The sequence below is a fragment of the Ursus maritimus genome, unplaced genomic scaffold, assembly GCF_017311325.1.
Source record: "Ursus maritimus isolate PB19 unplaced genomic scaffold, ASM1731132v1 scaffold_6, whole genome shotgun sequence".
Lineage (NCBI taxonomy): Eukaryota > Metazoa > Chordata > Mammalia > Carnivora > Ursidae > Ursus > Ursus maritimus.
The window spans coordinates 63349166-63364192 of NW_024426774.1; the positions used below are offsets into that span (position 1 = coordinate 63349166).

The following is a 15027-nucleotide window of genomic DNA, read 5'->3' on the forward strand; positions in this document are numbered from 1 at the left end:
TGAATAACAAAAGCTTAGAGATAGGAGGGAGGGGACCAAAAGAATATAAGAGATGAAGTAAGAGATTAGCAGAGGGCAGATAATAACTCCTTATATAGCATGTTTTCGGGAAACAGAATAATAGCCAGCCACTGGAGGGTGTTTGGCAAAGAGATGATGAGTTCAAATTTGCATTTTAGAAAAATCACTCTAGTTGTGATCTGGTTAGTTGATGTTTCAAGAATTTAAAAAAATCCCTTTGTAAGTTGTATTTCAGTTCTATTGTCTGAAGGTAGTAGGTACATTAACAATAATGATAGTTAACATCTAGAGAGTAGTTAGTATGGAATTCCATCTCCCTGATTAGCCTGTGAGCTCTTTCAGGGCAGGAATTGAGGTCTACTTATTGTTGTAACTCTAGCACAGTGTTTTTCATGGAGTAGATATCCGATTAATATTTGCTAACTTGATTTTCATATTAACCAAAATATTATTTTAAAATTTTTTCCAGGGGAAACATGAACCAGAAGTTGTTGAAATTGGAGAACTTGCTACGATTTCATACTGTCTTTAGGCAGCTGCACAGCCTGGGTCAAAGAAGAATATTAGCACAGTGGAATCATGTGTTTTCATCTGCTTACCTGGTGTGGACAGCTCAGCTCTGCATCCGGCCCTGGCAAACAGACCCACTCATTGGGGCGGCCTTATCTCAATATAGGCTTCTAGTAACAAAGAAGGTAGTTATAGATTTCTATCAGTTACTATATTATTTGGTCTGAGATGGAAATACCTATAGCCATGAGTAGAAATCCATTTTGGGTATTTTGTCATTTATAAAATCTTTATTCCTTAATGCTGCAGTCCAGGCAGTAAATCTTTGTGAAGAAGGGAAGTTCTAGTTTGTTGTTCAGTAATGCTGATAAATTTGATTACTTGGAAATTGGTATACAATAGTGAATTAGGAGTGCAGGACTGTAAATTTTTAGTCTGAGGTTTAACTACTTGTGGGAGTATTGGTATAAATAGAAGCTGTTATTGTGGTAGGTATTCCAGAATAAATCTACACTGTTAAAAGTTTTTTCTTCCTTCTGTATGCATCCTGAATTTTTACTAGGAAGAGAGATCACAGAAATCTCAGTTACTTTCAACAAAATCCAAAAAGGAGGTGGAGGTATGGATTGGAATGACCATTGAGGAACTGGCCAGAGCAATGGAAAAAGACATAGGTGGGTCAGATAATTTTGTAAGGAAAAATATGGAAAATGGAATACCTGGCATTTTTATTTGCAATGAGACTAAGACATTCAAAGATGAAAATTAGGCTGATGGTTTAAAAGATGTTAAATCATTCTAGTATTTCTCACTTTAGGTCACGAACTCTATAATTAGTTTCTTGTCTCTTTGCCAAGTACAGTTCTCTAAGATTTTGCTTTTAATAAAAGTGGAAAAGATTTTCTTATCTGTACTAACCCTTCTTTCTTAGAAATTCTGTAGGCTTTAGAGTAAGTCCAAAGAATGTTTTTGGACTGAGGGACTGTATTTATACTTACTTACTTTCCCTTTGTTGTCTATAATTCCTGATTTTCTTTTTTCACTCATTGTAACAATATCTGTAGTGCCAGCAGAAAAATATTTGCAGTAGTGACTTTTAATAATACTATTTTTATTTATAAATGTGTAGCATCATTGTTACTTTTTTTATTTCTTCATTGCACTCTTGGTGTATTTATTACCAATTTACGATTATTGGAACAAAATTTGAGTTCTCATTGTAAACTGACATTACAATTCAGTAAATGGGGCACCTGGGTGGCTCAGTTGGTTAAGCATCTGCCTTTGGTTCAGGTTCTAGGATTCTGGGATTGAGCTCTGCGTCGGGCTCCCTGCTCAGCGGGGAGTCTGCTTCTCCCTCTACCCTTGCCCTCTCTCCCCCAGCTTGTGTGAGCATGTTCTCTCTCTCCAATAAATAAATAAAATCTTTAAAAAGAAATAAAATTCAGTAAATAAAAAATAGCCTATTTTTGTAGCAAAATAAAGCGACAAGGCAGACTCTTGGAAAAAAGAAAAAAATAATAACTCATATTATTGAGCTATTACATGTACCAGTACTTTATATAATTACTCATGTAATTCTTACAATGTACTACAGGTAGGTGTAATTACTACCCCCATTTATAGGTTGAGAAACTGAGGCATGGGGAGGATAAATAATTGACACAGTATGTGGTAGAGCCGGGAAACGAACTCAGGGAGTATGGCTACAGAGGCCATGCTCTTATTCACAGACCAAATTATCTCTCAGGAATTGTTATTTTGTAAATTACAGCAGAGCTAGAATTTTAATGTATTTCCTGCCTGAAAGTGTTACCACTCTTTGTACATGTACATCCTTACAAAGAATAGAAAATTCACCCAGTTTTGCATTTTTATAACTTTGCAGTTGGATTATGTAATCATTATATTAAAAAACTTTAAGAGAACAAATACATATGGCTGTATTATTGACAGTTTTTCCAAGGAAAATTGTATTGATATAATTTTATAAATAATATTGATAATAGATGTGATTTTTAAAACTTACTGTTGTCAATTTCATACATATATGAAAGCAGAAAGAATGGAATAATAAGCATAATATATGCATAAGCCAGTGACAGTTATTAATGTATCAGTTCACAAATATTTCTGTATTTATCACTTAAAGATGAGGATTCTTTTTTTTTCTTTTTAAAGATTTTATTTTTTTATTTATTTGACAGACACAGTGAGAGAGGGAACACAAGCAGGGGGAGTGGGAGAGGGAAAAGCAGGTTCCACGCTGAGCAGAGAGCCCGATGCAGGGCTCGATCCCAGGACACCAGGGTCATGACCTGAGCCTAAGGTAGATGCCCAACAACTGAGCCACCCAGGCACCCCTCTTTTTTTTTTTTTTTTTTTAAATATTTATTTATTTTAGAGGGAGAGTGAGAGAGCTGCTCAAGTAGGGGGAGGGCCAGAGGCAGAGGGAAAGAGAGAATCCCAAGCAGAATTCCTGCTGAGCAGGGAGCCTGAGGCGGCTCTATCCCAGGACCCATGAGATCACGACCTGTACTGAAATCACAAGGTGGACGCTCAACCAGCTGAGCCACCCAGGCTCCCGGAGGATTCTTCTTTTTAAACATTGCCCCCCGCCCGTAACTGTAATAATTCTTTTGTATTGCCAAATAAATAGTGTCATTAAAATATAAATTTAATCCTAAGGATTGTTGCTCTAGACCCAAAACTGATATGCCATGATTTAAATACAAGTTATCTATTTGAAGCCTATTTAATATTATATTTGCATTAAGGATGGTGAATACTTTTGGGGCACCTGGGTGGCTCAGTCGGTTAAGCATCCGGCCCTTAATGTCAACTCAGGTCTCCAGTTTCAGGGTCGTGAATTCAAGCCCTGTATTGGACTCCATGCTGGGTGTGGAGCCTACTTAAAAAAAAAAAAAAAAAAAAAAAAAAGATGGTAAATATTTTAAACTACTATATTAGCAATGTGAGTAAATTTTTTTTCCTCCCCTGGTTCAATTAAAATAACTTAAGATGTAATATTTCTGGTTGAAATGCTTTGGGCACTTTTCTATTTGTAAATATTTAAGTTTTGGATAAAGATAAAATATATTGATACTAAATGCTGTTAATACAGAGGGAAGGAGATTATCTTTGTATAAGCTACTTTGAAAAGTTTAGGATAATGTTGGAAAACTGTAGCTACTGGGTTATTAGGGATTTTAGCATTATTAGAAACAATTGTACTCATAATTTATATGTTTAGAGTTTTATTGTTCTCTGAGTGAATATCCATATAGAAAATTTGCACTGTATCATTCTTTTAAAATGTGCTTTCTTGGGAAAGGATGTGGTGGGGATATACATAGGAAAGGGTTTCTTGGCAATTATTACAGGGTAGGATCAGTGATATGTAGGGCTGACTACCACCAGCTTTTGGGCCGATTGCTAACTTCTGAAGAAGTATGTGAGCTGGTAAACACAACCATTAACAAAAATTAAATCATAAACAAGGGTAATAAATACTCCTCAAACCCCTTCACTCTTAATTTTACTGTGTTTTGCTATTTTCTGTGTTCTCGAGGTTATTTACACCCATGTACCTATATGGTGGAAGTACTGTATAATGGTGTGCCTGTCTCTTTCCATCTCTGTGTTCAGTGACTTCATGTTGGCAGCTGAAATCAACCACGGTGGGAGTATTTGCACTATGGAAATTGAGAAATGCTATAACAGTCAGGGATTTTTTTTCTCTTTTTTTGGAGAGTCTTATGAGTAAACATTTACCTGCACACTAGTGAGTAGATGTTCTTTTCGTATAGTGTTCTTATTTGAGGATCCCTTTCTTTCACATCTGTTTCTTGAAATATATATTTAAAGGGTGATTAAGGGGCGCCTGGGTGGCGCAGTCGTTAAGCATCTGCCTTCGGCTCAGGGCGTGATCCTGGCGTTACGGGATCTACCCCACATCAGGCTCCTCTGCTATAAGCCTGCTTCTTCCTCTCCCACTCCCCCTGCTTGTGTTCCCTCTCTCGCTGGCTGTCTCTCTCTCTGTCAAATAAATAAATAAAATCTTTAAAAAAATAAATAAAGGGTGATTAAAAGTCTAGAAACATAAAACTACTTATTTCATTATTACCACAGATACATTCATTTATCATCTACAGGGAAATATGATTGAAATGAAAACAAAGTACATTAAATAAAATGTAAAAAAGAATACCGAGTAAATATTTTTTATATATTTCAAGACTTTGGACACCCTAAATAGGTACATACATACATAAATAAATAAATAAATATATGTACGTATGTTTATTCTGAGACACTGTGTGTGTGTGTGTGTGTGCGCGCGCGCACACGTATACATATAGTTGATCCTTGTTATTTGGGGATCTTGTATTGCCGAGTTCTCTAAAATGTATTTATAGCCCCCAAATCAATATTCAGAATGCTTTTATAGTCATTCCTGGGTATGCGTGGAGCAGTGAAAAATTTGAGTTGCCCAGTCACGCATTCCTAGCTGAGGTTCAACAAGGCAACATTTGGCCGTCTTGCTTTAGCTCACACGCTGTAAACAAGCGTCATTTTGTGGCTTAGTGTCATGTTTTCACATTTTTGTCCTTTTTGTTGATTTTGTTGATTAAAATGCCTCTTAAGCATAGTGCTGAGTGAACTGCTGTTTAGTGTTACTAACGTGCAAGAAGGCCATAATGTGCTTTACAGAGAAAATACTGGTTTAGTGCTTTTGGCTATGAGTTCAACGTTACCAAATCAACAGTATATAATAAGGTGTCTTGAATCAGAAACACATAATATGTGTTGATTGGCTAATGAAGATGTAATCAAGAATTGGAGGAACCAAACCTTGTATTTCCCCTTGGAGTGATGGTTTAGTAGTTGTTAATTCAGTATTCGTGGTGGGTTTATAGAACGTACTCACCGTGAATAATGAGACTCGACTATATATGCGTATACATTTGTATGTATGTATGTAACTACAAGTTTTCAAAGAACTAGGCTGTGATAAATTACTCAGTATAAATGTATACAACATGTAATGTTTTATTGGTAGCTCAGATGATTCTTATGGTACATAAATATTCATATATTTATGAATGCAGTAATGTAATAAATATAAATGAACCATATTTTAAAGATTATTTTCTTTCAGGTTGTGATTTGTTAACATCAGAGGAACAGCTTATATAGTTATTCTTTTCATTTAGTATACTGTTCATGTATTGACATTTATTAATAGAGGTCACTTTTGTAAACATTTAATTCATGATCCTAAAAGGTCTTATCTGTTCCACCCAGATTATGTATATGAAGCTTTAATGAACACTGCTATTGACATAGATTCACTAGAAGCACACTCACGTTTAGATGAAGGCAGGATCAAAGAAGTGGTAAAGATGACGGGGATGAAGTTAAAATGGAGCAAATTAAAACAGGACAAAATCAGAGAAAATAAAGATGCTGTAAGAAGGTAAAGCTTAACCATGTATATTGGGGGAAGGAAACCACATAGTTTTATTCACACTTTATAATGGAGAGATATACCTTAAAATTTTTTTGCTGTTAAAATGATGTGGGAGTATAGATTAAACATTTCTTCAAAGTGTTTAAAAAATTAGTATATTCAGGTTATAGAACTCTGAGGGTTATTTTTCTTAGTTTGCCGAGTGTGTATTGATCCTGAACTTAAAAATCTTATTCTGTCTGCTTATTGTCATGAGATGCCAACTGTACATGGGCAGTTATTATATATTTTGTCATAGGTCATTATATTTATGGAAGAGGAAGATACTTTAATCAAAGCTGAATGTTGGGTTTGATTGTTAATGGTAGTTCACAGAGATGACTGCAAACCAATTCACTGGCTGTAAAGTTATTTAAGAAGTGAAACTCCTTTGCTGTTAATTGTAGGCCTCAGGCAGATCCAGCTTTATTAACCCCAAGGTCCCCAGTTGTTACTATAATGGGCCATGTTGATCATGGGAAAACGACGTTACTTGACAAACTACGAAAAACTCAAGTGGCAGCAATGGAAGCTGGAGGCATCACTCAGCACATTGGTGCCTTTCTTGGTATGGACACACATTATCTTACAATGTGCCTGGAAACCCCACGTGCTATTTTCTTAAACCAAATGTCATAGTATGAGATAGACAAATTCAAAGTAGAAGGGAAGCCTAAAGCTTAAAGCCATTAGTCTGATGAAATCTAGAGCAGGTGGTTAGTAAAGCTTATTTTGTACATTGTGTAAGAAGAAAATTATATTACCTTTTTTATTCTGGCTCATTCTTAGTTTGGTTTAATGAGCCTACAATTCTTCAATGCTAGGTTGTGATAATGTTGCTAATAATAATTAAATAACAGCTACCATTAACTGAGCATCTAGCATGTGCCCAGCACTGTGGTGAGCACCTTATTCATATGTTTTTTCTTTTTTATCTTCACAACAACATCACGAGGTAGGTATTAATATTCCTACTTATAGATAAGGAGGCCGAGGCTTGTGTAGATTAAGTTACTTGTTCAGGGTACATAGCTAGTAAGTGGCAAAGCCAAGATTTACACTCATGCCTGGGTTTGGGCTCAAATCCTGAGCTCCTAACCATATTAAATTGCCTTTGTTGCTGAAGGCAGTTGTGCAGCTGATGTTTGCTAATGAAAGGGAGACTACCTATGTAAAACTACTGGTCTGTTCTCTCTTCAGAATAGATACCAGTTGGTATATTTATGAAAAGTATATTCTAGAAGTAGAGTTTTAGTTTGAAATTATTGCATGAAAAGAAACCCCGAAAGGTTTCACTGTTTTGTTATTTTTCAGTGTGAAATGATGATCTGTATTGTTCCTGATTAAGATTAATGGAAGGAATAAGTCATTTTAAGAATTGTTGATTCTGTTTGATAATTTCACATATATTCCTTTGTATTAAGAAAGTACATATTTGAATCCTTGGTGTTCTTGGATTTCTGTTTCCACAGTCTCTCTGCCTTCTGGGGAAAAGGTAACCTTTCTCGATACTCCAGGACATGCTGCGTTCTCAGCAATGAGAGCCAGAGGTGCTCAGGTTACTGACATTGTCGTATTGGTTGTAGCTGCAGATGATGGAGTGATGAAACAAACCGTAGAATCTATTCAGCATGCCAAAGATGCTCAAGGTACCGTGTGGCTGACTTACTGTGTAGCAGAAAAGAAGCTGCTTTAAAAAAAAAAAAATGTTCTACTACTTAAAGTCGCAGTTCTGGGGCCCTTTACATGTAGCTCATTAATCTTTCTGGCAATCCCAGGATTATTATACCTATTTACAGATAAGGCTCAAAGACAGTTGAATTGTTTTCCCACAGACATAACTACTAAGAAGAGTGTAGTAGGATTCAACTGGGGATGTGGGATCACAAATATAGTCCTTCCAATACTGTTTACTTACTTGGTATGTGAGAATTTAATGGTTTCCAATGTTAGAAAACCTTTTTATCGTGGAAATTTTAAACAGTTATAAAAGAAAGAATAGAATAATGAACTTGTATGTATCCATCACCTAAATACATTAGGAGTTGCAAAGTGGTGATACTCTGATTCTGTTATTCCTTGTTCATTTATTGTCTGGAATGCTTCTCTAAAGGGGAATTTTTCAGGGCACCTGGGTGGCTCAGCTGGTTAAGGTCGTGGTCCTGAAGTCCCGGGATCAAGTCCTGCGTCTGGCTCCCTGCTCAGTGGGGTCTCCTTTTCCTTCTCCCTCTCCCTCTGCTCCTCCATCCCCTCCCCGCACTCGTGCTTGCTCTCTCTCTGAAATAAATAAATAAAATCTTTAAAAAAAAATAAAAACTTTTCCTTCATATGCTTAAAATAGGTTCTTATTTGGTCAAAGGTGTGACTTTTAGAAAATCACTTAGCTGTCTTCTCCCTTGCTTCTTCATTTAAAAACTTCAGTAATAGCCACCTCCTCCAAACACATACTTTGTACATTCATTCTTACTCTGATATGACCCTACACCCCCTGAGAAAATACTGCTATCTTAAGAAAATGAACCTGATGGAGAGTGCATCATATTCCCCTAGGTTTGTTGGCAAGAGAAAAAAAAAAGGTTGACAGTCACTATCTAGGCCAGTTCTTTTCTTAAAATATGAAAACTAAGAACCAGAGAATGGCAAGAACTGCCTCCAGTTACAGTTAATTTGTATCATGTCCACATTTGGAATCTGGTCTTCTAGTTTCTAGTGTTACTCTTTTTCCTTTTTAATTCCTCAAAACTACCTTAGTGGAGTGGACTATGTTCATAATGATTCTAGGGAATATAATGAAGAGGAGAGTGATAAATTTCGCAGGGATTCGCATAACAAAGCAGGTGGTTGAGGTAGGATAAATTTCTTACATTATGCTTTCTATACCTGTTCTCTTGTCCCTATTAAGTTCCAGCTCATCTGTATGGAATGTACTATTTCATAATAGTAAGTTGTGGATTGCATAACTTTCTTGTGTCTATTTTCAGTTTCTCTTCTTTGATACCTGAGAAAATTGCAAAGTTGGTGAAACCCAACCAGAGAATTATCTCATAGCATTTTATGTGATTTCTCTAATGGGAGGGTATGTTTAATATTGACAAGTAGATTATAAGATTACTTGGTTCATTCATTAAGTAAACATTTATTTGAGAATCTATGTGTCAGTCACTGAGTATGTATGAATAGAGAATTGCTGTAAATCCTAAAAGAAAGTTTACAATAATACTATTTAGTTTCACCCCAGGATGAGATATTGGGTTTTAACAATGACTTAATAGCTCCTGGAAAGAAGACATAAATGATCTAGTGATTTAGAATTGGATTAGAATCTTCTCTTGATTTTTTTTTCCCTGGAGATTATCTTCAGTGTAGCTGCTGATCTTCCGTTCAGGTTTAAAGATAGACCTTTCTCTACCCAAAATGCAATTTTTTGTTTGTTTGGTTTTTATCATCTTAGGTATCTATTCTTAATTCAGAATCTACTTATAATTATAGTTTTGACATCTCACATCCAGAATCCTCCTTGCAGAAAGCAGAGTAGAGGGGGTCTAAAGCAGGGTTTTTTAGGTCTTTTAGTTTAGTACATCTACTGAGTAAAGAGAAAGCCAGAAAAGATTGGTGTCTTTGATTGTCAATACCTGGCATTGAAGGTGTCCGCATCTGCACTCTTTTTAACTCTCTTTCAGTTCCCATCGTCCTTGCCATAAACAAATGTGACAAAGCTGAGGCTGATCCTGAAAAAGTGAAAAAAGAGCTGCTAGCTTATGATGTGGTCTGTGAGGATTACGGAGGTGACGTCCAAGCAGTGCACGTCTCTGCGCTCACGGTAAATGCAGGCACCTCAGAGATGATGTGTTCAGATGGGCCTGCTCTGCCTCAAGTACATAGTGCACAGAAACAACAGCTTGACACATAGCATTTCTGTTGTTGTTTAAAGGTCCTCTGTAGTACCAGGCAAAGCTGGTATCATTATGTATATATTGGTTTGGCAGATTAGAAAGTAGGCTCAGAAAGGTCAGTTGCCAGTCCAGGGTTACACAGCTTAACAGTGGGGGATCAAGTCCAGCTCTAATGCTTTTCTTATTATGAGATACTTAGAATGAGAACAAATGGTAAATGATGTGAGGATAGAGTAATAGTAAGCTGCTAAAGACTGTTTTAAGCAGAAATGAAGTCCAATTTGTAATAGAAAGTGCTTGTTTTTATAGTGGAAAAAATTTAGAATAGATCTTAGGGCATTTAAGGGAGATTTAAACAAAAACTTCGCTGATACAAAGATAAAACATTTGGGTTCAGTGTGTTACTGATTGATTCAGTGTTTCTGTGAATTAAATTGTTATAAGTTTTACGTTACTATGATGAATTCGATTTTCTTTCAAATGACCAATTATTATTTTCTGAATGAGAAACACCAAGGAAGCTGAGTACCTGCTTTGTGACAGCATTTTCCAATTCTCTTATCCTATACAGGTTGCTGCGAAGTAACAATTTCCTTTTTTGTCCATTCTTACCGTATTCCATGGTTTATACATAATATATGATACTTTTTTTCCCTTATCATTCACTGAAGGGATGGTACTATATTTGGCCACCTTCCTCTAGTTAGGTCTCATTTTATCGTTAATTTTCCTAAATTTGTTACCTCTAAGATGCTTAGCAATCCTGCCTCCATTAATAGTAAAGCCATGCCTCTTTTTCTCTGAAACTCATAAAATACCACCTTGCTTTGTTATCTTTCCACTGTACCCCAATTGCTATTGTACTCTGAAAGCCGCATGGCAAGATTAAAACGTTTGAAGACATGGTCACCTTTTCTGCCCAGATACCAGGGGATGAGTAGATAAATGTAAAGCTGCTTAGGCAAACTTGGAGGCATGGCAGAGATGATTCCTGGGGAATGGAGAGAATTGGGAGGGAGTGGCAGGAAGTAAGATGAGGCCTTTTTTTCCCAAGTAGAGATAGAAGACGCTTCAAGCAAAGAAACACCCCAACCCTGCTTTTCAGGGCAGCATTTTGTAAATTGGAATAAATACTAGTAGTAAGTGGAGAGGTAAGCAAGGTATTTCATCAGCTTTGTTTACATTTGTCCCCATTGTTTTATACTCTGACAACTGAGCAGTCTCTTAGCTGACACTGAGAATGGAAAAATCTCTTGCCCTTCAGTTCCAATTCCATCACCATTTAATCAGCTGTGCGATCTTGGAGCCCTAGAACTCATAGTTAAACATAGATCATTAAAGGTGAAGCAATCATCTAATCTAGCTTCCTCATTTTACAATTGAGGAAAGGAGATCCAGGGAAGAGAAGTGATTCTTCAAGGTTGCATAGCTGGGTGATTATTGAGTATGTCTTAAAGCCTGGGTCTGGTCCATACTTTTTCTCCTTATTTATTTAGTAAGAGTAAGTAATGTTTGATTTACTTATTTTATAGCATTCTTAAGTTGATCAAATGAAATAATAGATGTAAAAGCTTGTTCAGTTGGAAAAACTTCAAATGCAAAGTAGCATTGTAAAGAAAGTGAGAGGAAGAAGACACAATTGTAGAGACAGATGGAGGAGAGAGAATGAATGAAGCATGTGTTCACGAAAGGGTGTTAACGAGCACCACTAGTGGCCATCCTTTTAATAAAATAGCCATTCTTCCTTGAAAGATCTGTCCCTGGCTCAGGTGTTTTTGCTTTTCCTTCCTTTGTTCTTTCCTCCCTCCCTTCCTTCCTTCCCCCTTTCCTTGCTTCCTTTCTGATTGGATGATTCATGCTTTTAATGCTTAAGAGAAAAGTATAATAAAACTGTAAAGGGTTGTTTGGCTTTCTGACTCTGGTATATAAATTTACAGGTAACATTTTATCATTGTATATTAACACCCTTTTTTTTTTTTGTTAAAGGGTGATAATCTGATGGCTTTGGCAGAGGCGACGATTGCTTTGGCAGAAATATTAGAATTGAAAGCAGACCCCACTGGTCCAGTAGAAGGAACAGTAATAGAATCTTTCACAGACAAAGGAAGAGGGTAGGACTGTTAAAATGCTTGCTTTTTAATAATTTTGTTTCATTATTTTTATGACTTGATTATATAACAGTGTAGTATTTTTATTGTATATTATTATTAGATATGAATAGTATTTTCAAAGCATTTGTTTTGAAAAGCATTTTGCACTAGCACACAGAACAAAAAATGCAGTTATCAGTAGGTCATAGCAACTATCTGTAACATCTACGGGTCACATTTAGATGATGTAAGTAGTTCAGTTTGAATTTTTTTTCCCCACTGACTTAACTGAATTGGTATATAAAGCCTCATAGACCAACAAATTGGAATGAAACGGCATTTTAGGGTTCCTAAATTCTTTATGTCCTTCCGCATTAATACAATATATAGGAAAGTCTTTGGATTGCTCTTCTCTTCTTTAATTTTTCTCCCTATCAGCAAGAAGTTTCAATGCTTAACAAATTAGGTACAGAAGGAGGATTAAGATTCTGTCAGAACACTCAGCTATCTGCACCCTCCACTACCATAAGCTTATAAGAAATGGTTTTTGTTTTTCCATTTAAAAAAAAAATTGTGATAAAAGAAGCATAACATTAAATTTAGCACCTTAACCATTTTTAAGTGTATAGTTCAATAGTATTAAGTATATTCACATTGTTGTACAACAGATCTCTAGAACTTTTTAATCCTGTAAAACTAAAACCATATACCCATAAAACACTAATTTCCCCTCCTTCCTTCCCCAGCCCTTAGCATCTGTCTTTCAGTTCTCTGTTTCTATGATTTTGACTACTGTAGATACTTCATATAAGTAGATTCATACAGTGTTTGTCCTTTTTGACTGGCTTATTTCACTTAGCATAATGTCCTTGAGATAGGTTCATTCATGTTGGAGCATATGACAGGGCTTTCCTTCTTTTTTTAGCTGGCATAATTTTACATAATTGTATGTACTCCATTTTCTTTATTCTTCAGTTGATGGACGTATGGTTTGCTTCTACCTTTTGGCAATTAAATAGAAATGTTTTTATAGTATGAAAACCTGCTTGAGAAGTGGGATTAACCCTGTGTGTACATATTATATATATTTAAGTCTTATAAAGATATCTTTGCTCTACTTAAGAAAGTGTTCTTACGGGGCGCCTGGGTGGCACAGCGGTTAAGCGTCTGCCTTCGGCTCAGGGCGTGATCCCGGCGTTATGGGATCGAGCCCCACATCAGGCTCCTCCACTGTGAGCCTGCTTCTTCCTCTCCCACTCCCCCTGCTTGTGTTCCCTCTCTCGCTGGCTGTCTCTATCTCTGTCGAATAAATAAATAAAATCTTTAAAAAAAAAAAAAAAAAAGAAAGTGTTCTTACATCCTGATTATGGCATTAAGAATATATACATTTGTTTTCATTTTAGTCCTGTTACTACAGCTATAATTCAAAGAGGAACTTTGAGGAAAGGCTCGATTCTGGTTGCTGGAAAGAGTTGGGCAAAAGTACGCTTAATGTTTGATGAGAATGGAAAAATAATCCATGAGGCTTGTCCCAGCACGCCAGTGGGAATTGTTGGCTGGAGAGACCTCCCTTCTGCAGGAGATGAAATTCTTGAAGTAGAATCTGAGGTATATCAAGCTTAATTCCTATATATTAGATATGATACAGTGATTTTAAATATTAATCTATAGTGTTATACCAAATACGTATATTTATGTTAGCAAATAATTGTAGACTGTAAGGGCCTGTGAAGGGGGGGCCAGTAGTGCCCTTTTAGAATTTGGCTATAGAATTTTTTAAAAATTTGAGGTAACATTTTTAAATTAAATCATCTGTTATACACAAAGCCCCCAGATTAAAGTTTTATAAGTTTCTTGAAATTTATAAAATTAGTGGTTTCATGTGTAAATTAAGCTAAGCTAAGTTGGGGAAAAACACAAAGCTTTTAACCCATAAGTTACTGGTTTCTATTTGGTTAAATAATGCCTGTTTTTTTCCCTGTATAGCCAAGGGCACGTGCAGTTGTTGACTGGAGGAAGTACGAGCTAGAACAGGAGAAAAATAAAGAGGATCTGAAAGTAATAGAAGAAAAGCGAAAGGAACACCAAGAAGCACATCAGAAAGCCCGTGAGAAGTATAGCAATATGCACTGGAAGGAGAGATCATTTCTAAAGTACCAAGAAAAAAAAGAACAAAAATCTTCAAAGTCAAAAGAGAAAGAAGAAAGGGATTCACACGTACTTCCTGTAATTATTAAAGGTGACTTTAGAAAGATTGTACTTTACAATTCATTTTTGGAATATATGTATTTTTTCATTCTCACAATTAATTTGGGCCATTAAATGTAAGCTAAAATTATTTTGCATTTAGGGGGAGGTTTTGTTTTGTTTAAGATTTATTTATTTATTTGAGAGAGAAACAGAAAAAGCAGGGGAGGGGCAGAGAGAACTTAAGCAGGCTCCACGCTGAGCTCAGAGCCCAACATAGGCCTGGATCCCATGACCTGAGCCAAAACCAAGAGTCCAGTGCTTAACTGACTGTGCCACCCAAGTGCCCCAGGGAGAGATTTTTTTTTTTTATTGAGGTGTAATTGACATATAACATTATGTTAGTGTCAGGTGTACAACATAATGGTTCGATATTAGTATATATTGCAAAATGACCACTACAGTAAATCTAGCTAACATCCATCGTCATACATAGTTACAGAATTTTTTTTCTTGTGATAAGAACTTCTAAGGTCTACTCTCTTAGCAACTTTCAAATACGTAATGCAGTATTATTAATTGTAGTCGCTATACTGTACATTACATCCCATGACTTACTCATTTTGTAACTGGAAGCTTGTGCCTTTCCGCTCCTTCACCCTTTTTGCCCACCCCTCACTGGGGGAGATTTTAATAAACACTTTTCTTGCTGATTTTGTTGTAAATATACATTTGGTTCATTATACTTTATTTAAAGTTAAATAGATATTTATAATGCTAAACCTAAATAAAAGTGGATTTAGTGGTAAGTGGC

At 36.0% G+C, this 15027-nt stretch overlaps 1 protein-coding gene across 5 annotated transcripts in view; it reads left to right on the plus strand.

Moving 5' to 3' along the window:
* Positions 1 to 15027, plus strand: part of MTIF2 (mitochondrial translational initiation factor 2) — a 21269-nt gene that overhangs the window by 1590 nt on the left and 4652 nt on the right. For 2 of the 5 annotated variants that reach the window (XM_008699870.2, XM_008699871.2), the window contains exons 3-11: positions 491 to 716; positions 1094 to 1205; positions 5839 to 6010; positions 6451 to 6611; positions 7516 to 7692; positions 9724 to 9863; positions 11923 to 12047; positions 13430 to 13634; positions 14013 to 14265. In XM_008699870.2, the coding sequence (XP_008698092.1) occupies positions 498 to 716; positions 1094 to 1205; positions 5839 to 6010; positions 6451 to 6611; positions 7516 to 7692; positions 9724 to 9863; positions 11923 to 12047; positions 13430 to 13634; positions 14013 to 14265 (1564 nt within the window). In that variant the 5' untranslated portion in view covers positions 491 to 497. Of the gene's footprint in view, positions 1 to 490; positions 717 to 1093; positions 1206 to 5838; positions 6011 to 6450; positions 6612 to 7515; positions 7693 to 9723; positions 9864 to 11922; positions 12048 to 13429; positions 13635 to 14012; positions 14266 to 15027 lie in introns of those variants that run through there. The other 3 variants (XM_008699872.2, XM_008699873.2, XM_040623470.1) reach the window with 3 other exon arrangements.